The 23,024-nt window shown below is 40.4% G+C and overlaps 1 protein-coding gene across 2 annotated transcripts; it reads left to right on the top strand.

Moving 5' to 3' along the window:
* The first annotated feature begins 1,496 nt into the window (after nucleotides 1–1,496).
* On the top strand, nucleotides 1,497–15,770 carry LOC102080542 (zinc finger protein 595-like). 2 transcript variants are annotated; one of them, XM_019356707.2, is made up of 4 exons: nucleotides 1,497–1,772; nucleotides 9,981–10,081; nucleotides 13,361–14,293; nucleotides 14,686–15,770. In XM_019356707.2, the coding sequence occupies exons 2-4, from the start codon at nucleotides 10,064–10,066 to the stop codon at nucleotides 15,364–15,366; spliced, it is 1,632 nt and encodes a 543-aa protein (XP_019212252.1). In that variant the 5' UTR covers nucleotides 1,497–1,772; nucleotides 9,981–10,063; the 3' UTR covers nucleotides 15,367–15,770. The 2 variants fall into 2 exon arrangements, with proteins under 2 accessions (XP_019212252.1, XP_025766320.1); XM_025910535.1 differs by having other exon boundaries at nucleotides 9,457–10,081.
* Nucleotides 15,771–23,024: the final 7,254 nt, after the last annotated feature.

Here is a 23,024-nt window from a genome sequence, read left to right as displayed (position 1 = left end):
TTTCTTTAACAACTGTAATAGATTACAGGAAGTCTCTGGCAGTGTTGCTAAATCTGCCCGAGCAAGATCAGACGTGGATGGGCTGCTGCAACTGAGACATGCGGTTTGTCTTTTCTGGTGGGCGAGTGGAGAATCACACAGGGTGGTCTGCAAAGAGAGCTTTAGGATGCTTCCTCCCACTGTCCACTGCATCGTCCATCCACAGGGTTTGCAGGGCTCACTCGTGGCTGCCACACCACTAAGATGTTTACAGAGATATGCAAGCAGGAGATGGTGGATGCTATATTATTAGTATAATACTTGTAACTCTGGAGCAGACAACAGTTTGATAAAGTGCTATGTAAAAAAACAAACAAACAAAAGATTAGAGTCTATACGTTTCAAAGATATTTAGTTTATATATTTTATATGATACAGTACATGTGTGAGAATGACCGATGTTGTGGCAAAAAATGATCGTCTGCCAAAAACTGATTTCCGGTTTTTGCCCTAAACTGATTGCTCGTATTTAACCTGCTATGAATAACTTGTTGGTCTATAATATGTGAAACATGTGAAATGTGTCCCTCATTAGTGATATCAAGTCACCTGCCACCAGCAACATTCCTGTAACAATGAAGAAGCCGCAATCAGTTTTTGGCAGTGACTTTTATATATCCTTTATTCATCCAGTTAAAAAAAAAATCTTATTGACATTAGAAATTTATTTTTTAAGAGTAATCTGGCCAAGAGGACAGCAGACAGCGCAACAAATATATCAATTGTACCTACATTATAACCAGAGTTATAAAGATACTTGAACAACAGGTAATTATTGTATATATAAAACCCCTTAGTAAACCATGTTCACCGAAGTCTATTTACCAACATACATAAAGATATTACACATATTACACTCGGAAACATTGGAAATCAGTTTTGGCAGGCGAACACTTTTTTGGCACAACGCCGGCAATATTTCAATTATCCGTGTAATTAGCTACGTAATTCCTAAATGCGTGTAGATTAAAGGAAATTATTTTACCTGGATATGATTGTCTCTGATGAGCCTAAGGTACAAAACGTGCGGCCGACGACGATAAGGTTTTTCTAGCTCCTCGAGAAATAAAATTGTCCAAACAACGGAGCGACATTTCTGGGTCCATTTTAAAGTTTTCGCGCTATGGCGCTAGCGTCGGGAAAAACACGCAAGTAAGGGCGGAGTTGAAGGCTAGGAGGCTGTCCACAGCCCATCTGTTATGTTGGATACTCATTGTTTGTTCAATAAAGTTTCTATGGAGAAAAAAAGGGGGCTGTCCACAGCCGCTCACTTCCTGACTACCCGTCCGTCTAAGGACACTGCCTTGTGACGTAGGTAGGTAGTGTCCTTATGAGCATCCTTCCCCTGAATTCGGACACATCCAATGAATTCGAACACGACGCGTGGTTTCCCAGGGCAGTCGAGTCACGTGATCGCACAGTAACAAATCACAGCAGATCAGGAAGAAAGGGGCGGAGCCATTTGTGTGTACAGGAGTGGAGTCGAGCAGAGAGAGTTGCTTTTGCATGAAACGGGAGTAAAGTAGTGAACTTAGAGTATCGTAGTGAACAAACTAAAGTATCGATCATATACCACTACCAACGTTTGGATCGATATCTGCATCGATCTGCCCACCCTTGTCTCCTGGATTGTAGCTGAGATCAGCGTGAACCACGTGGGTCTCTGCTCCCTGATCTGTTTCCTGTTCCGGATTCATCACGGAGTTTCTCTCGGTTTGTGGGCTCATCTAAAGGTAAGCACCGAGCTAACTTTACTGTGAGTTCAGTTCATGTTGAGTTTAGCTCCTGAATGAGGTCTTCTGCTGCTCTCCTCGGTGTCTGTTCACAGTTTATTGTCAACACGTTGAGAGAAGAGTGAGAGAGTGTTTGGAGAAAAACACCAACTAATCATTAGCTCAGCATGCTGGGAGAAGTTGGAGCAGAAAAGTCTTTTCATTGTCCCTGCAGCTGTTTTTCTGCCTGCACCAAACCTCTACAGCCTCATTTCTATTTAAGTGATAACAGGAAGTGTATGAGAGCGATTTGCTGCAGTATCGCCATACAACTGTCATGTATAGAGAGAGAACCCATGAAGGGTGGAGAGACTGTGAAGCAATGATCACGTTATTGTTGGTAGAATCCACAGCAGGAGCTGTTCAGGCTGTTTGCTAGCTGTGAATTGTTGGTGGAGTGGGATCTTTAGGTTTGTGGTTGGTTCACCGTCTGAGTGTTTTCCAGACAGAAGCAGAGTCGTTAGCTGAAAACAGATTTTGGAGTTTAGCCTCACTAAAGCTGAACTTTGAAACTGTCTCTGTCCCCACTCTGAAACACTTCCTGCCATGAAGTTATAATGAAGCACCAAACTGCAGTTACTCAGTCAGTGGAGATAGGACTGGGCGATATGACCCAAAATTCATATCTCGATATTTTTTTAGCTGGATGGCGATATAAGATATATATCTCAATATTTTTTTAAAGCCATAAAGTAAGAACAAAAAGAGAGTTCTTAGTCAAAGCTGTGTCCCAGATGTCAAACAGGCACTTTTATTAACATACAGCATAGATGTACATGAAAAAATTACTTAAAAATAAATTGAGCATTTATTAAATAATAATGCTCTATAAATAAAAGAAAACTATGTTGTTTTTGTGCAACAAAAAGCTCACATTTGTGCAGTCAATGGTCCTTATACACACAGTACGTATTACTCCGCGAGGATCCCCGGTAGCCGTAGTGCTTCGACAGACTATCAAGCGGTGCAGCTCCGTAGCTTACAAAAGTCGCACTAAAACATTTTTTGACAGATTGCTCAGCGCCGTGTACCACATAAAATTCGAGGTCCTCAAGCACAACCAGAATTCATACAAAAGGCGCGCAATCAACTTTTGAAAGAATGAAAGGATTTCAGGCTGTGCAGATGGCGTTAGCGTGGCTAGCTCGTTAACACGTTGACACCGTCCAGCCCCACGCACGGGGCGATGCGCAGTAACTCGTTAACGGAGATTTGCCGTGTCCATCTTGTCGCTGCCTGCAGGTGAAGCGATGGGGGAGGAGGGGGAGTTGTGTTCAGTGAAGGAGAGGCGAGGTCGAGTAACGTTGTGTAGAGACAAAAGTGGACGAAAGAGAGGCAAACTTGCGGCTCCGCAAGTATAATTATAACGCAGGGCTCTAGACTAACTTTTTGACATGGGCGCACCGGTGCGCCTAACTTTAAAAATTTAGGCGCACCGGCACAAAAGTTAGGCGCACTCAAATTTTTCAACAGCATCGCTTAACACCGCAGTTTTACATGTGCACTTTCTTTGGGGGGAAGTCCATACAGACAATATTCATTTCTAAATTATTACTAACAAACTTGTGCTTAAAGTGCTTTGTCAGTATTGTAGAAAATGTTAAACTTAATCTTCATCTCGGCTCCTCTGACGACCTGTTTGCTGCTGCCTGCTGCTGAAAGGCAGTGGGGAGAGGGGACATTTAGGCAGTGCATTTATTGCAGCATATAATGTGTTTTCTGGATACACTGCTGCTTTTTCAGCATTCAAAGGTTGATGGCACCGTGTCAGAGCTGGCTATGAATTTCAGACGGATCAGTCCTTAACTTAACAAAAAAGTTATCAATAGTTCTTTTCATCTTTTCTTATTACCCACAGCTACATCCACTTCTGTCGGGCCTAGGCTCAATTTTGGCCTCAGACAGTCAGAAATATTATAATTCTGATCATTTATCAGTACTGATACATGTGAGACTACATCAGAATTGTGAACATCACAGCAGATGCCTTTGTGTCAAAGTAACTGAGAATAAAACACAGAAAAACATGAAGGAGATTTTCCTGGCCTGGCTTTTTATATAGCAGATAACCTTAAAATATTCTGCAATATTCTGCAATTTTGGACAATTTTAAGAAGTTTAAATTTCTTCAGTATTGAACGGCAGAAAATAGGCTTTCTTGTCCGAGGTCATTTAAGTGAAAAAAAGAAAAGAAAAAGACAGCGACCGACAGCGCTGTAAACAACAGTAGGCTGGTGGGTAATAAGCAAATGAATAATGCAGAAAACAGAGATTTGAGACGGGAAACTGTTCTTGAAGTACAGCGAGAGAGAGAGAGAGAGGGAGGGAGCTGTGCATGAAGTGTGATTTTTATCGTGATAGAAGCAAAACAGCAAAACTCAGAGCGAATTCATGACGACATTGATTAAATGTGTAGCGCAGTTTGCTGCTTCTTTTGCTGCTGGCTCGGCGAATTTTGGTTGGAGAGACAAAACCTGCAGCTCAGAATCAGCGCAAAAAGACGTAAACACAGCGCGGACCGGACGCATCAGAATCGCTGAGCTCCGACGGCGTTTCCGTCTACAGGCCATCGGGTGAGAAAGCCGAGAAAGAGAAAGCTGATTCTGATGCGTCGGGTCCGCTCTGTGTTTACGTCTTTGTGTGCCTGCTCTCATTTGCTGTTTGGTGGTTGTTGAAATAGTTTTGTGAGCTTTAATCTGAGAATCTGGCATTTCTGACAAAACACAGTTATATTTAAAAGTCAATTCAGGATTTAATGAGTCGATATCGCTTGATTCAAGCTACTCACCTCTCTCTTCCAACTGCACTTTCAACTGGACCACAGCCAATCAGAGAGGTCCCGCCCCTCACTATCTCTGATTGGTTTAGTCCACGATAGGGGCATAATGTGTGTCTGTTGTTGACCACATGGAGAGTTGCAGAAATTTTTTTTTTTTTGTTTGTTTGTTTTTTTGTTACCCGAACAGTTGGTCGCACCGGTGCGACCAAATATTTTTTTTAGTCGCACCACTGAAAAATTTGGTCGCACTCTAGAGCCCTGTAACGTCACCTATACTATATCGATATAAGTATATTGTCACATCTTATATCTTGTATAAAAATGTATCGATATTTTTTTTTTAAAAAAACGCGATTTATCGCCCAGCCCTAAGTGGAGGTTCAGTAGTGCAGTTTCTCACCACTGTTGTTAACTGGAGGCTGACCCACTGACTGAAGACATTTAGTCTGAGTAGATTTGAACTTTCCTTCTTGATTATTTCCATCTTGCTTTGACTGTAGCTGTAACAACACTGATTCCAGCAGGATTTGTAAAAAGCATTTTGACAGACACGCAAAGCTGAACAGCTTTTGTTCTGAGTTTAAGAAGCTCAGAAAGAAAATGACTGGACTTCTTTAAGCTTTGTAAAAACATTTCACCTCTCATCCAAGAAGCTTCTTCAGTCCTGAAACTAAATGGTGGAGAGTCCCAGGCATTTAAACCCTCGTGGGGGTTGTGACCTGAAAGGATCATCGACCCACTGTTGACCATTGATCTTATCACAAGAGCAAATGTGTGGAAAAATGTGTGTGTCATTATCAGCAGGTCCTGAGTGAAACCATTGTGAGACCTTGCTTCACCCTATCATTGGCTCGGTGCTGTCCCTGTTAAAGAGCCAAGAGCCTTTCTTTCCACTTCCTCCATGTAAAGTTTGGCTACAATGGGACACACTGGGGAGCCCACAGCACATCCATGTTTGTGTCTGTAGAAACTAGGGATGCAACGATACCAATTTTTTCAAACCGATCCGATACCGATACTTGGATCTGAGTACTTGCCGATACCGAGTACAAAAACCGATACTTCTACCACACACAAGTTAAACTTAACCGGTAGTAAAGAAACGACCCCAGACAACTCTTTAACACAAACGAAACATTTACTGAACGTAAGGGCAGAGACAAATACTGTACAACACATCCCTTTTTTAAACTCAAATGATATTCCAATTCCTTAACCAAATGAAATACACTGTATAAATGAAATAATTCCCTTTCAAATTATATTAAACAACCCAACTTATGTTATCACCTTTTGGTAAGTTACTCACTAATATACACTCCAAAACACGTTATATAACTCCACTAAACATACAATATTCACACATGGGCCCCACACACACTCACATTCACACTTGTTGCAGGCCTGTTTGCTGCTCACGCTGGACGATGGAGAAAAATCCTCTTCTCCCCAGTAAGAGCACAAAAGTCTGACTTACAGTTCTGTTGCTCGGTAGGTCACCATTCACCAGTCCCACACTAAATCCACTCCCTGCGGACCCGATGCTGTCTCTGCTACAGCACGTTAGCCCGTCACTGTCCAGCTCTCCGACAGTCCATAGCAGCTGCCTCCGTGGCGCAGCCAAGCAGTCCGGGCTAGCCTTTAGCCTCGGCGGTCGTAGCTGGAAACACAGTTTTCCACGGACGGTGGTGCGACCGTTGAAACAAAAAGTCACTTCACCCACACTCTGTTGCGAAGCTCTCACACGGTTAGCTTTCTAGTCACACACTCTTTTGTGCAAGTTAACCTCAGTAAAACTAGCCGAGTCTCTCACTTTGGTTCAGCTAACCTCGTGCATCTCTCCATGCCGTTCTCTTCTGTGAACTGTGAACACCTTATGTGGCGTTCAAGTCCATGGGAATTATGATTATCTACTCCCAAATTCCCATCCGGGCTACATAAGTATCGGTTCATGGTATCGGTTAACTTTTACGAGTACGAGTACGCACACATTTTACAGTATCGGCCCCGATACCCGATACCAGTATCGGGATCGGTGCATCCCTAGTAGAAACCCTCGTTGTATTTAAAATATGTGGTGGTAAGGCAGAGGTCTAACAGTGTGCAGATCTAATCAGGGTGAAGCTGGTTCTGGTTTGTACGGAGCTGTCTTGATGTAGTTGTTTCCTGACAGTCTCCACTGGCTCGGTTGGAGGTATACAAGTGAAAAGTGAGACCACATCAAAGGACACTCTGGTTTCATCTGGATCAAGTGTAAGTTTGTGGACCTTGTTGGTGTAGTCAGCAGAGTTTTTGATGTGATGGGGTGTGTTCCCCACAAGGGGAGCTAGGATGGTGATGAGGTGCTTGGAAATGTTGTAGGTGGCTGAGTTTATGCTGCTACCAATGAGTCTGAGTGGGACTCCTTCTTTGTGTATCTATGGAAGTCCATATATACAGGGTGTAGCATCCCCTGGGTAAAGGTGGTTCAAACCAGCGCTCCTGTTCGCCGCTGTCGGATTATTAACCCTTCCACTACTGCCCAGTTCTCAACTGCTTTTAACCAGCTGTCTATCCCCGCCGATCGTACTTCCTTGGACACAGAGATCCTCAGCTCCTGGTTTCAATATTCTTGCCTTACTATTCTGGACTCTGTGGCACCATTAAAAACCAGGAAGCCCAAGGCTAAAAGTGACCCTTGGTTTAATGACGCCACTCGGGCTGTGAGGAGGGAGTGTCGTAGAGCTGAACGCAGATGGAAGAGGGACAAACTGCAGGTGTCTCTTCAATAGGGCTGCCACAAACAATTATTTTGATAGTCGACTAGTCACCGATTATTTTTGCGATTAGTCGACTAATCAGATCATGCATCGATTGGACGTAAAACTTACAGCTTGAAAATATGTTAAACGTTTATTTTGTGACCCAGAAAGAATAATAAGAGTAATATTAAAACTAACTAGCTGCCGCCATTGTTGACAACTGCGCTGGGCCGCACTATGAATTCTGGGACACAGCTTCTTCTTCTTCGGGGTTTAACGGCAGCTGGCATCCTTTACATGCACTGCTGCCATCTTCTGTTTCAGTCCGTTATTACACTTTTAAATCCTACTACTTATTCCTGCGTCTTTTGTGATCTTACAAAGCTTCAAACGACGCGTCGACTATTAAATCAGTCGTCGACGATTTTGATAGTCGACGTAATCGTGACTAGTCGACTAATCGTGGCAGCTCTACTCTTCAAATCCTAAAGGACTGTTGGCGCCTCTATCAGGATACAAAGAGGCTAAAAGAAAATATTTCTCTAAGATCATTTCCTCCAACAGTCACAATCCACGTGTGTTATTTAAATCTATTGACTCAGTCTTAAATGCTCCACAAAGTGGCTGTTTGGAGGCCTCTCATAAACTGTCTAATGATTTTATGTGTTTTTTCATTGAGAAGGTTGCAACCACACGGGCTCTCATTTCTTCCCCTGAGTCTGACCCCTCTGTCTTGATCCCTTGCTCTGCTGTTTTTAACCAGTTTGAGCCTGTGTCCCTTTCTTATTTAGAGGATGTGGTCGGCCACCTGAGGCCCTCTGGTTCCCCAAATGATCCTGTCCCACCACAGTTTTTTAAGGAGATTTTTCCTAGCATAGGCCAGGCTGTTCTTACTGTTATAAACAGCAGTTTAATATCTGGTGTAGTCCCTGCTCATTTTAAGCATGCGGTAGTACAACCCTTGCTTAAGAAACCTGCCCTGGACCACACTGTATTGGCTAACTACAGACCTATCTCCAAGTTGTCCTTTATGTCTAAAATCTTAGAGAAAATTGTACATTGCCAATTGATGGATTTTTTAAATGAGAATGGTATCCTGGAGGTCTTTCAATCAGGTTTTAAAAACTTTCATAGCACAGAGTCAGCACTCTTAAAGGTTTTTAATGATATCCTCCTTACCTGTGACTCTGGTAATCATGTTGTTCTTGTCCTCCTTGACCTAACAGCTGCCTTTGACACTGTAGACCACAACATTTTACTGTCTCGCTTGCACCATCTTGCAGGCATTCGTGGTACTGCTTTGAAATGGTTTAGGTCTTATCTTTGTGACAGAACTTTTAGTGTTAACTTTTTAGGGTATGAGTCTTCATCTGCCACTTTTCAGTCTGGGGTCCCGCAGGGCTCAATTTTAGGGCCTCTGCTTTTTTCATTATATTTACAGCCCCTGGGAACCATCCTCAGAAGGCATGGAATATCCTTCCACTGCTATGCTGACGACTGTCAGATTTATCTGCCTCTGAAGCAGAAAGAGGCCTTCTCTATTAAGCCACTTCTAGCATGTCTAGAAGACATTAAATCTTGGATGTCCCTAAACTTTCTAAGGTGTAATTCAAGCAAAACTGAGGTGATTCTGTTTGGTCCTAGTGGACCTTGTGAACCCTCTGCTATTGATTTGGGACCCCTGGCAGAGTATTTTAAATCTGTTGTTACAAACCTGGGTTTTAAGATGGACAGTGATTTTAAATTAGACAGTCAAATTAGGGCTACTGTCAAGTCCAGTTTTTATCATTTAAGGCGCTTGGCAAAGATAAGACCTATTTTATCCAGGCCGCATCTTGAAACGGTAATCCATGCTTTTATTTCATGTCGTCTAGATTACTGTAATGCTCTGTATTGTGGAGTTAGTCAGCATCTTCTCTTGTCTGCAGCTGGTCCAGAATTCTGCTGCACGACTTTTAACCAAAACTCGTAAAAGAGAGCACATAACTCCCATCCTGGCTTCACTCCATTGGCTGCCTGTATATCTTAGAGTTCATTTTAAAATCCTCATGTTTGTTTTTAAATGTTTAAACGGTCTTGCCCCAACTTACCTCTCTGAGCTTCTGCATCCTTACTCACCCCCCAGGTCTCTCAGGTCAGCTGACAAGCTGCTCCTGGATGTACCCAGGTCCAAGAGGAAGCTCAGAGGGGACAGGGCCTTCTCTATTGCTGCTCCTAATCTGTGGAACAATCTGCCCCAGCACATTAGAGAGGCCCCTTCACTGTCCACTTTTAAAACACATCTTAAAACCCATTTTTACTCCTTGGCATATGACACAGTCTGACCCGATTTTATTGATTTTATTGTTTTGATCTAATGTGCTGATTTTATTGTTTTAAATGTAATTCTCATCATCATTTTTTATACTATTTTATTATTGTCTTTGCTATTTGTGCTAATTTTATTTATTTTAATGTCATTTTAATAATCATTTTTATATATATATTTTATTTATTTTTATATTATTATTTTTCTTATTTTTTAACATATTCAATGTATCACTTTGGCATGTCAAGTGTACAGCACTTTGTGTTCAGCTGGGGGCTGATCTGAAAGTGCTATATAAATAAATTGCTTGCTTGCTTGCTATCTATACTTTTGTGTCCCAGCTGAGTAACAGGAGGAGAAGAGTCTGGTGGAGCAGCAGAGAAACAATTTCAGCCATCTGGACTCAGCCACTACAGAGGAAACAATGACTTCAACACAGGAGGTGAGAAAAATATCTGTTACTGTGTGGTAACATGAAATGTATATAAGATATATGGCGACGATATGAAAACATCTATCGTTTCATATTATACACTATTGTTTGTTTCGTGGTGTTGCAAAATGTGCGGTTTATTGCAGTATTTGTTTGTTCTCTTCTCCCACCTATGCAAGAATCACATAAAAGGGTACGGAGAAAGTTTATGGATGAGAGGCAAAAAAGAGCCGTTGAAAGAAACTTTAAACTCTTCCCCGCAATACACCATGCAATACCCGCAAAGAAAATGGCGGAAATTACAACTTATGTTTAAAGATATATAGCTTCATGCATTGGTCAAAACCCTCAACTACAGCTACACGACGCCCAGCTGAAGACTCTGAAGTCTTGTGTGAAATTAAAAGAATTTACAGAAAATGCACATTTGTGATATATATCGTTATTGTTATGAGAAATGTCTCGTATCGGGATATGAGATTTTGGTCATATTGCACAGCCCTAGTTACACTGTTATTGTTATATTAAAAAAATATAACTGAAGTGTAAGATAGACACACCACACACAATATGTTTGTGCTCACAATTCAGCCTTCAGTTCCCCGGCTTTCACTCAAAATCTGTTTGTCGTGAGCACCTACACATTAAACAACTTACAGATTATAAATTGCTTCACGCTCACACTGAGGCCTGTGGGGCACTACCAGCCACTGCGATACTTTTATATGGTTTTGTATATGAATATTTCATACTTTAATGCTGCCTGTTTATTTAAGAGAGATGAACTATACATTATAATTGTACATAATAATATCACAGATGATAGGTTAAATAAGTAGATACTTCAGGTAGATGCTTGTGCATTCCTAAAGTCTTATATGTTGAATTGAACTGAGTGTGTCACCTGATCACAGCCTCTCCCAGTCAGTGCTGTTCTCCATGCCTGTCTGACTGTACATGATGTTATTAGCACAAACACTTTAAAGGTGGTCAATTAGGACTTCAACAAAAATACAGACAGCAGTGTGGTTAAACATCTTACAGTTAGTTTTATTGGGAATTAACTTTTTTTTAAAACTATTTTTCACATAGGAAAGAAGAATCAATATCTGATGAGAAGACTTATTAATTTGGCCTAACTGTGAATTATTTTGTGTTCAGTGCAGTTTTGTTGGGTTGTTTGGCGGGTTTTTTTTCAACAGAATATCTCTAACAAGTTCATTTGTTCACATTTGCACATCTTAATTTTCAAGTGAAATGTGCATTTTGAGTTTATAAATTATATGTATATAAGGCAGCCTTTTCCTTTTTCAGTATTTTTGTGTGTTGCATTTTTCTCTGTTTTAAAAAAAGGGGAACAAAGGAGTTTAAATCAACCTAGGATGGTTTCACATGGTCTTACTCAGATGATACAAAGTGATACATGCATTCTTTTTTTATGTGTTGGAAAAGCTTTAAAATGGACCTTGAAAGTGCATGAAAAGTGTTTGAATTTGACCCTGAAAATGGCTTATCAACTCCGACTTGTATCAGCACTAATTGAAACAGCAATATCATCAGTTAAACTCACAATTTTTCGTAATGTAAGAGATTTTCCCCGGTGATCAGTATTTCTTCAAGACAGTGGTCCCTCGCTATAATGCGGTTCACCTTCTGCAGCCTCGCTGTTTCGCTGATTTTTTTTTTATTATTATTTGTCCAATTTTTTTTTTTTTTTTTTGCAGCCCATTATGTTCCTGATTGGCTGTAGACCATTGTCAATCAATCTTGTGCCATGTCTCCTGTACAGTACAGAATGCATTCAGCTTGTCAAATTTACATAAATCTTTGATCACTAGTAGTGTGACTCTGAAGTGCTGTATGTTTGCAAGTTTTCTCCCCAACAAACACAACAGTGTCGACGAAACATTTTGCACCGTCAAAGGCAGCCGCGGTAAAACATCCTCAGAGCTTCCTGCAGATCTTAAAGGGAACCCCGGCTATTAAGACATGTTTGCGCTAAAATACGTACTGTGCTTTCAATAACATATATGTCTTATTAAAATACACCAAATGTTTTCCTTTTAAGCACATTTTATATAAAACCGATTTACCAGTAGCCCGCCATTGTTATTTACTTTTCAATGCACTCTGGGTAGTGATGTCATACGGTTGCACCGCATCCAGTTCAGTTTGCAGCGCACTGGAAATGGCTTCTGTTCAACTTTTCCAGTTCGAACCAGAGCAAACCGAGAGAGATAATGAAAATAGTCAACCAGCCCTTAGTTTAGATGAAGATGAAAACAATCCGTCACATGTACACGAGAGAATGAGGGAAAACTACTGGTATCTATGCGGCTACTGCTTGCCAATGGCAACGGCGACTGAGAAGGTTTGTTGGAAAGCACCTAAACTTTGAGGCCGTATGCGTTAATCCAGATGTTCTTTGGGCAGCCCTTGTTAGCCTCCATGACCGGTATCCGGTCTTTAAGTGATAATGTGCTTCCTGCCCAAAGTATTCTGCATTTAATAAGACTGCTGTGTTTTTAACATGTTTTAATGCTTTGTATCTTGTTCTATTTAATCTCAGCAAGCCCCTAAAAACAGTCAGTGATCACTGTCACCTTCTCACGGTTTTTATTACCGCTAATCATTTTAAAGCTCAGTTTTTAAACCTTTACGATGCAACTGCAGCCCAGCCCACGCAGCAGTATATTAATGCCTAACCTCATGTTGTGGATGGATTATCTCAGTTCTCCTTCCCGACGTTTGGTCCATTTACAGCATCCTACCATGCGATTGCATTTACTCCTAACCATTGGGAACTCTCACAACTCGCTCATTAGTGTTCGTCCTCAAGCTTTACTGCTTATGTTATGCTAACATAGCTTGTTGCACTAGCGATCATGTAGCACATTGTTATATACCAGCTAGCCCAACTACAGTAACCCAACAAACGTCACTGCTGTTTACTTTCCTGTCTTCATTTATGTTTGATGTGATAGCAGAGCTGTACGTTTTAATTTGTTTAATAAATCTGTCAGAACATGGCATATTATATTTAGATAGAAGCTAGCGAGCTAACTCCTTGCTAACTTCTAACTCAGTTAAATGTCTCAGCTGAGTGCAGGTTTATAACATTGGGGAAACCACAGAACAGAATCAACTTTTGGAGATTTAGTTTCATGGATGATTGAGCATGCATCAAGACGTTAGACAGTTTTTTAAACTCTCAGTAATACTGCAGTGATCATTTGTTCCAGGATTGCATTTCACTCACTGTCTCTGTTTGTATCTCTGTCACTGCAGGACGAACATGGGTTGAGAAGTCAGCGCTCTCAGGAGGCCGACAAACCTCACAGAAGAAAGGGAGAGAAAAGATACAGCTGTGATGTGTGTGGGAAGGTTTTTGCTCACAGTAGCAACTTACGACATCATCAAGTTACCCACTCTGGAGTTAAGGCGTACAGCTGTGACTTGTGTGGAAAGTCTTTTACCCAGGCTGGAAGCTTAAAAACACACAGACTCCTGCACACTGGAGTTAAACCGTACAGCTGTGATCAGTGTGGTAAAGCTTTTGCTTGCAGTAGCAACTTACATCGTCATCAAGTTACCCACTCTGGAATAAAAGCGTACAGCTGTGATGAGTGTGGAAAGTCTTTCGCCCTGGCTGCAAGCTTAAAAACACACAAACGCATCCACAGTGGAGTTAAACCGTACAGCTGTGATCAGTGTGGTAAAGCTTTTGCTGACAGTAGAAGCTTACGGAGTCATCAAGTTATCCACTCTGGAATTAAGGCGTACAGCTGTGATCAGTGTGGTAAAGCTTTTGCTTACAGCAGTGGCTTAAGGGGTCATAAAGTTACCCACTCTGGAATTAAGGCATACATCTGTGATCAGTGTGGTAAAGCTTTTGCTCGAAGTAGCGACTTAAGAATTCATCAAGTTACCCACTCTGAAATTAATGCGTACAGCTGTGACATTTGTGGAAAAACCTTTCGCCGGCTCCTCAGCCGAAATATTCACCAACGCATTCACACCCAAAATGATTTTTGCTTCTGTGATCAGTGTGGCAAACGGTTTGTGGCATACAAATATTTACAGCGGCACATGTTTACCCACACTGAGGAGAGACCTTATAAATGTGAGCTGTGTGAGAAGACTTTTAAAACTCAACGTTACCTGAGAGTCCACCAACAGATTCACAACAGAAAGAAACTCTACAAGTGCAGTTACTGTGAGGTATGTATTTTTCTTTTTGCACTTTCACTTTTAAGAATTTTGTAAATTAAGTTTCATTTCAAACTTCAACGAGACATGAAAAGTTAATCTACGAATATTTGGTCAAATCTGAAATAGATCTCCCAAAACATTCCTGATGTTGGAAGAAAAAAAGAAAAAAAAAATATATATATATATATGTATGTATATGTATATATGTATATGTATATATGTATATGTGTGTGTACATATATATATATATATATATATATATATGTATACACACACACATATATATGTGTGTGTGTGTGTGTGTGTGTGTGTGTGTGTGTGTGTGTATATAGATCTCGCCTTTTTTCAGGCGACATTCAGGGTGTTGAAGGAATTTCTTGACTTCCACTGTCTTTGTTTAGAGCAAAACAGATGGATCCTGTTCTCAACCCTGTCACCGCTGTGGTGGTGGGAAAGAGTTTCGTTGTGACCTTTGTGGAAAAACGTTCATTCACCAGCGAAGCTTAGAACTACATCAGCGCAGACACACTGGAGAAAAAATGAACTACTGCAAAGAATGTGGGAGAGGATTCCCCACATCAAGTGAATTAAAAAAACACGAACTCTGTCACAGTGGGGTTAAAAACCACATCTGTGACCACTGTGGGTTATCTTTCTTCACTGCAGGTCATCTTACAACACACAAACAAGACCACACAGGAGAGAAACCATATAAGTGCAGACGCTGTGACAAACGCTTCTCACATTCAAGTCGTTGTAATGATCATGAAGATACACACATTGAAGGGAACTTCAGCTGTGACCAGTGTGACAAGAGCTTCAAGAATCTCAGTTCATACTCCAAACACAAGCGATCCCACGCTGTAAATAAACTGTTTCACTGTTACCAATGTGCAAAAACGTTCACTTCATTATCTGCTCTGTGCAAACATCAGCGTGATCATGCAGAACTGAAATCACTGGATCACAATGAATCTGAAGAGATGGAAAGATCCTCTTCTGGTTTCAGGGTCAGACTTAAAAACCTTGAGATCAGGCTCCACAGAGTTCAGCTGGAATTTCCTCTAAAGAGTGTCAGCTGATGTCACACTTGGATCTGATGAGGTAGCTCTGCTTTCTGGAGCTGCAGTGAATAAACCTGAATCTTAAATTTAGGAAGCTGCAAGTATAGATGTGTACATCAATTGTTTTCTTTTTTCTTTGAGAGACTTTAATTCTGTAAAATAAACTTTAATGTTTAAAATGTTTGTCCTATAGAAAATAAGAGAGGAGAGTTGTTGATTCTTGTTTAACTCTTATCTGAATAGCACTTACCTGAGTGCCTTGCTAGCTGCTATCCTACTTCCTAGGCCTTATTCCTTGAAGAAAAGATTTACCTGAAGAAGCACTTATACCTGAGTCAAGTTATTGTAAAATCACTCACCTTCACACATTCTTTATTGTCAGATGTCTGCATATTGCTGATTAAACCTACTAAACATTTTTATGATATGTGTTTTGTGCTATGATGTTAGTGATGTTGAACTTTATTTTGTTCATACGGTTAATTATTAGAGTTGCCAACCGTCCCGTAGAAAACAGAATCGTCTCGTATTCAGAGAAAATATTACGCGTTTCGTATTGAGGTGAGAGGGAGCACAGTTTGTCCCGTACTTCAGCTACAATGAAAAAGACACAAAGCTGGAGCTGCACAGCTGCCTCTTCTTCTCCAATTCTCCCCTCCCTCTCCTGTTGCTACTTCAATCATGAAACTGATCAATGATCAGCTGATCGGCTTTTCTCTATTATTTGTTTATCGCCCACTTTGCCCCAGAAAGAAGAAACCAGCGGATGTCGCGCTAAACAACAGCAGCATGTTTAAGCTTGATCAGCTGTTGTTAAAATTAATCAGCTGATGTTTGCTGGAGCCACAGCTGTAAAAGCTGCTGGTAATGTTATCTGTTTGGTTATCTGGTGAGAGGGAAACATGAAGCTGAAACCAGGAGATGTCCTTACTGAATCATCAGAGCTGAACGGGTGATGGAGAAACAGGTTTACCTTTTAGGTGACATGAATGAGTTGAAGGGAAGTTATAAACTGTTTCTGAGAGACAAATAACACCAGCATCCTTTTCTACGTAGCTGACAGCTGGTAACTGTGCAGGGGCGGATCTAGCAAAGTTTTGCCAGGGGGGCCAGGTAGGGCATTAATAGGGAAAGGGGGGCACAAAGAAATACTTTTCTTTCTTATTCTCATTTAAAATATTTGTTTACACCAGAAATGGCTGAATGATGAAGGATTCCTCACTTTTGTAGAAAAAGAAATAGATGAATATTTTACCATAAATAGCTCACAAACATCAGCTAGTATTAGGTGGGAGGCATTTAAGGCATGTTTAAGGGGAGTTATGATTGCATATACTTCATCGAAATCCAAAGAAAAATGCAAAGCAAGACAGCAAATGGAAAAGGAAATTGAAAAACTAGAGGAACTAGTATTCAAAAATAGAGACCCATTAATAGAGAAAGAATTGCTAATACTAAAAGCACAATATAATAAAGAATCGGCAGATAGAGCAGCTTCGAACATTTTGAGATTAAATCAGTCTTTTTATGAACAAGGAGAAAAACCTGGAAAAATATTGGCATGGCAAATTAAACAATTGGAAGTGCAGAAAAATATAACGTCGATTATAAACAGCAAAGGGGAAATGATAATGGATCCGATTGAAATAAACAAGAAGTTTAGAAACTATTATGAAAAACTTTATGAATCTCAGGATAGATCAGATCAAAACTCCAGAAATGCGTTTCTGGATAAAATAAATATTTCTACTATTGCTGACGAAGTAAAACAGCAATTAGATGCAGAAATCACCGAAGAGGAAATAAGCAGGGCAATTAACAATATGAGATCAGGTAAAAAAGCTAGACCAGATGGATTCCCAATAGATTTTTATAAAAAATTTAAAAGTAAATTAATGAAACCATTATTGGAAATGTATCAGGAATCATTAAGCAAAGGAAATCTTCCTAAATCAATAACAGGTTCACTAATCATTTTCTTACCTAAACCAGGAAAACCGAGTATGTGAAAATTTGAGGCTGATAAGCTTACTTAATTCTGATTTTAAGGTGTTGGGTGAAATATTAGCAACACGTCTACAAGATACTCTCCCCTCATTAATTCATAGAGATCAAAACGATTTTATATTGGGACGCCAAGGTCTACATAATGTAAGAAGAGTCTTTAACATTATAGATGGACTAAACAATTCTTCAGAGAGGGCCTTACTGTCACTGGATGCCGAAAAAGCATTCGATAGGGTCGAGTGGCTCTATCTTTTTGATGTTCTGACTAGATTTGGTTACGGAGATGTGTTTCGAAGATGGATACAATTATTACATTTGAATCCAACTGCTGAAATCTTGACAAACAAAAATATCTCTAAACCAATAAGGGTGAAACGGGGATGTCCACAAGGCTCACCAATAAGTCCACTGTTATTTATATTAGCTATGGAACCCTTTGCTATAGCCGTACGTTCGAGTTTATCATTGACAGGAATTATGGTAAATGAAGTAGAACATAGGATCTCGCTGTACGCAGATGATGTAATAGTATATCTTTCAAAAATAAAAGAATCTATACCTGCTCTGCTCAGATTGATAGGGGAGTTTGGTGAAATATCAGGGTATGTCATTAACAAATCTAAATCATCCGTTTTATATTTAAATGAAGAAGAAAGGAAAAACCCACCCATAGTAACATCTCATTTTAAGACAGTAAAGGACTTTATGTATTTAGGAATGATGATTTCGTCCAAATTAAGTGAGATCATGGAAAATAACTATGAAAGACTTTCTAAAGAAATAACAGAGATAGTGGACAGATGCATATCTCTACCAGTTTCTTTAATTGGTCGGATTAACATATACAAAATGAGTATACTGCCAAAGGTGCTTTATGCATGTCATCACATCCCCCTGCCGCCTCCTGTTGATTGGTTTAGCAGGATCAAAAAGCTTGTTCTCGGTTTCTTATGGAAAAATGGGAGACCCAAGATAAGATTGTCATTGCTACATCTACCATACAATGAGGGTGGTGTCATGTGTCCAAATATTGAGTGGTATTACTGGGCATGTCAAATCAGGTCTATAAGATACTATTTTGACTTAAATAACGCCCCACAATGGACAGAGTTGGAAAGTCTTAATTTACATCCACCTTTACCTTTATATTTTTTCTCAGACACAGCAGTAAACTTGATTAAAAAGGCAAAAAATCCAATGGTAAAGAACATGGTCAAAGTGTTGTATGATGTAAAAAGGTATATGAAGGAACCTGTTGTATTGTCACAGTTTACACCGATGTGGGGAAACCAGGATTTCAGACCAGGAAGAGAGGATAAAGTTTTTAAACAATGGTCAATTAAAGGACTCCAAAAAATCCAAGATTTGTATGCAACAGATTCTCAAGATATGTCCTTTGATATGCTTAGACATAAATATAATATAGATAGAAAGCAATTTTTCAAATATCTCCAAATTAGAAGTTACATTCGAGCAAAACAAAATAATACCTGCACCAAACCACCAAAATCAGAATTGGAAGACATAATTAGCAAAAGCAGTTCAAAAAAAGGGGCAATATCAGAAATATATAAATTAATTAGGTCCAAAACATCTGAAAATTCGTTAGGAAGGTTGAACGCCTGGAAAAATGATTTTAAAAAGGACATATGCATGGAACAATGGGAATTGGTTTACATAAAAGCTCATAAACAAACAATTAATTGTAGACTAAGGTTGTTGCAATACAAATGGTTAATGCGAATATATATTACTCCGGACAAATTAAATATGTACAACTTTAATATTCCAGACACTTGTAATAAATGTAATGAAGATAAAGGTCATTTTTGGCATTGTATTTGGGATTGCAGGAAGATAGGATCCTTTTGGGTTGCAGTAACACAAACTATGAAACAAATATTATCCAAAGAGGTTGTTTTGGATCCTGGCTTCCTTAATTTGGGATTGTACCCAGAAAACATGAGGTACACAAAAAGTGACAGAATGTTTATTGATATGGGTTTGTTACAAGCAAAAAGATTAATTGCACTAAAATGGAAAGAAACAAGGGAACCGAGTATCACACAGTGGATAAAACAAATGATGGTGGCTTTGCCATTGGAGCGGATAACATGTATACTGAAAAGGAAATTGGATGTTTTTGAGAAGGTATGGAGACCATTTGTGAACTTTGTAGAAGGATTTGTATTATCTGAGGTGGAGGAGGAGGACTGAGGACAATGACATTTGATTTGCGATAATGACAAATTTAGGCCTTTAATGGAGCGATGAATCTGACGACTTTTTTGTTTTCTTTTTGTTGTCTGGAGGAGTGTATGTTCATGTAGTATTTAGAGTGTTGGACTGTTTGCAAGTCACTAAAATGTAAAAAAAATAATAAAGATATTGTTGGAAAAAAGAATATCTAGCTTTTAAAAAATAATTATCTGAATCTTACAACAAACGATTGATAGATTGATACATATATACCATCAAAACAGTGTACATCGCTGTCACAACAGCGTTTGTTTTCATTCAAAGGCTTTATGGTTTTTTCTATAATGGCGGGCCAGTTTCTAGTCAAAATGCCCGGGCCGATTTTTTGTCCCAAACCAGCCCTGTATGCAGCTCATCTGCAGTCTGGTGTTACCTACATCTTCCTATTTGTAAGGCAGAATTTCCGTGTTCTGAGTACAATCGAAAGCACCATGACTGCAGTTTTTGTGTTGGATGTAATAAGTGCACATGACGCTGTGACATAGGCTATAATCATGGCAGCTGTCAACGACGGTCCAGGTGTGGGATTTCTCTCGTGGAAATATGCAGATTATCTTTTCCTTTCTATTGGTAGGTGGCACAGTGCACTTGTGGCAAGTAAGCAAGCTAGAAGACTGGCAATCTTGCTGGGTATCCAGTTACGGAAGCAACACATTAACGAGAGAATTCTAAGTAAAACCAAAGTTACTTTCCCTAGTAACTAGTTACTTTGAAAGTAACGAGTAACTTGAAGTAACTGATGTCTGTGAAGGTTCTCAGTCCTCCAGGTCATCGTAGACTAAGGAGCTTGGAAAGAAAAGCGTCTGGACTTCTTGAGTTGCTTGAAGACGTTTCACCTCTCATCCGAGAAGCTTCTTCAGTTCTAAGGCTCAGTGGTGGAGAGTCCCAGATTTAAACCTAGTGGGAGTTTCCCCCCCAAAGGGGGACAAAGGACCCCCTGATGATGACAGCTCCTTGGAAGACAGGACCAACTTCACACCCGATCAGATTTGCACACTGTTAGACCTCTGCCTCACCACTACATATTTCAAATACAACGAAGGCTTCTACAGACAAAAACATGGCTGTGCCATGGGCTCCCCCGTGTCACCTATTGTAGCCAACCTTTACATGGAGGAAGTGGAAAGAAAGGCTCTTGGCTCTTTTAAAGGGAGAGTACCCAGCCACTGGTACAGATATGTAGACGACACCTGGGTCAAAATCAAAAGACAAGAAGTGGAATCCTTCACTGCGCACATTAACGCCGTGGATAAAAACATCAAGTTCACCAGGGAAGACACAAAGGATAACTGTTTGCCTTTCCTGGACTGCACCGTGCACGTTGAAAAGAATGGCAACCTCAACATTGAAGTTTACCGGAAGCCCACACACACGGACCAGTACCTCCTCTTTGACTCCCATCACCCTCTGGAACATAAACTTGGAGTAATCAGGACCCTACACCACCGGGCAGAACATGTTCCCTCTAAGCCTGAAGGGAAAAAGAAGGAACACACACATCTAAAGGAAGCACTTAAAACATGTGGTTATCCTAATTGGGCGTTCATAAAGTCAGCAAAGAGGCACAGAAAAGAAGATCAGACACCAGCGAGGGAGGATAAGAAGGACAGACGCAACAACATTGTCATCCCCTATGTAGCCGGTGTATCAGAGAAACTCAGGAGAGTTTTCTCCAAGCACGACATCCCAGTGTACTTCAGACCCAGCAACACACTCAGACAGAAACTGGTTCACCCTAAAGACAAAACTCCTAAACACAAACTTAACAATGTGGTGTATGCTGTACAGTGCAGCAAGGAATGCCCAGACCTCTACATCGGAGAGACCAAACAGCCACTTCACAAGCGCATGGCACAACATAGAAGAGCCACCTCCACGGGACAAGACTCAGCAGTTCATCTGCATCTAAAGGACAAAGGTCACTCTTTCGAGGATGCCAATGTTCACATTTTGGACAGAGAGGACAGATGGGTTTGAAAGAGGAGTGAAAGAGGCCATTTATGTCCACTGTGAGCGACCATCTTTGAACAGATGGTGGTGGTGGTTTACGACACCAACTGTCTGCCATCTATAATCCAGTTTTGAGTTTCCTCCCCAGACGCCTTAACGCCCACTCACATCCTGGGCCATCTGACCTCAGGAAATCACATGATAGGGTGGGGCCAGGTTTCACAATGAGCTCATCCGAAACTCTGGCTGATTAGGACCCACACCCGCTTTCACACCTTGGCTCATGTGATTAGGTAGAGGATCATCACGGGGTCCTTTGTCCCTCTTTGGGGGGGAAACTCCCACTAGGTTTAAATCTGGGACTCTCCACCACTGATCCTTAGAACTGAAGAAGCTTCTCGGATGAGAGGTGAAACGTCTTCAAGCAACTCAAGAAGTCCAGACGCTTTTCTTTCCAAGGTCCTTAGTCTTGAAGTAACTGAGTTACTTTTGATAGAAGTAACTAGTAATGTAACTAAGTTACTAATTTAAAGTAACTTACCCAACACTGCTCAGAACAGAAGTCAATCCTCTTCTAAGGACCATGAAAAAAACAGCACTTGCTTAGCAGTGATCAACCCATTTTAAATGGCAACAGTGGAGATGTCCCAGCAGAAAAAAGTCATGGGATCAATGTTCATTCCACTCATAAAAATATTGCTTCAGACGACTCAGGAAATACTGGGCAATACCACCAATGTGACAGCAAACCAACTGGGAAAGAACATGTCTGCAACCCTTTGACAAGACCCTACACCCTAGAGAGCTCAGCTGTCACTGTCCACGCTGCTTAATCCAAGATTTAAAACCATTAGTTTCCTCAGTGAAGACAAAGCACAAAATGCAGTGTGACGACTGACTGCTGAATGTGCAGCTCATGAGGCACACACTGGAGAGATGTACTGATCACCCATTGACATCACCTGCACGTCAACAAGTAGCACCAAAGGAACAAAATCCATCCTCCACAGGTAATGTTATGAATAGTTTATTATTAATATGAAGGAGAAAATTAGTTCAATTTCAGTTTAATTGTATTTATATAATCCCAAATCACAACAACAGTTACCTCGAGGTCATTTATATGGTAAGGTAAAGGCTACAAAAAACACCAAATAAGTAAAAACATAAAAATTAAAACCTTTCAGCACACATTGGTGTGATGTTACTCAGTCTTTCAGCTTTTAACCATTGGAAAATTCTTGATGTACAAGATACTAAGATGTCAGTGGCCAAGCAGCCAAGAAGACAGGGAGTCCCTTCAAAACCCCTAGACTAGCCAGGGGACGTAACAGGGGTAATCTTCAAAATGTGGATTTTATTGTACCCCAAAAAAGACAAGGTTACTTCAAAAATACACAATCACGGAAATAAGTTGTTTTAAGAATTAAGTGGGACCGTACACAGAATTCTACAATGTA

Source organism: Oreochromis niloticus, linkage group LG9 (genome assembly GCF_001858045.2).
Source record: "Oreochromis niloticus isolate F11D_XX linkage group LG9, O_niloticus_UMD_NMBU, whole genome shotgun sequence".
NCBI lineage: Eukaryota > Metazoa > Chordata > Actinopteri > Cichliformes > Cichlidae > Oreochromis > Oreochromis niloticus.
The sequence above is the reverse complement of the archived record's forward strand: the minus strand, read 5'-3'. Positions and strand labels throughout refer to the sequence as shown.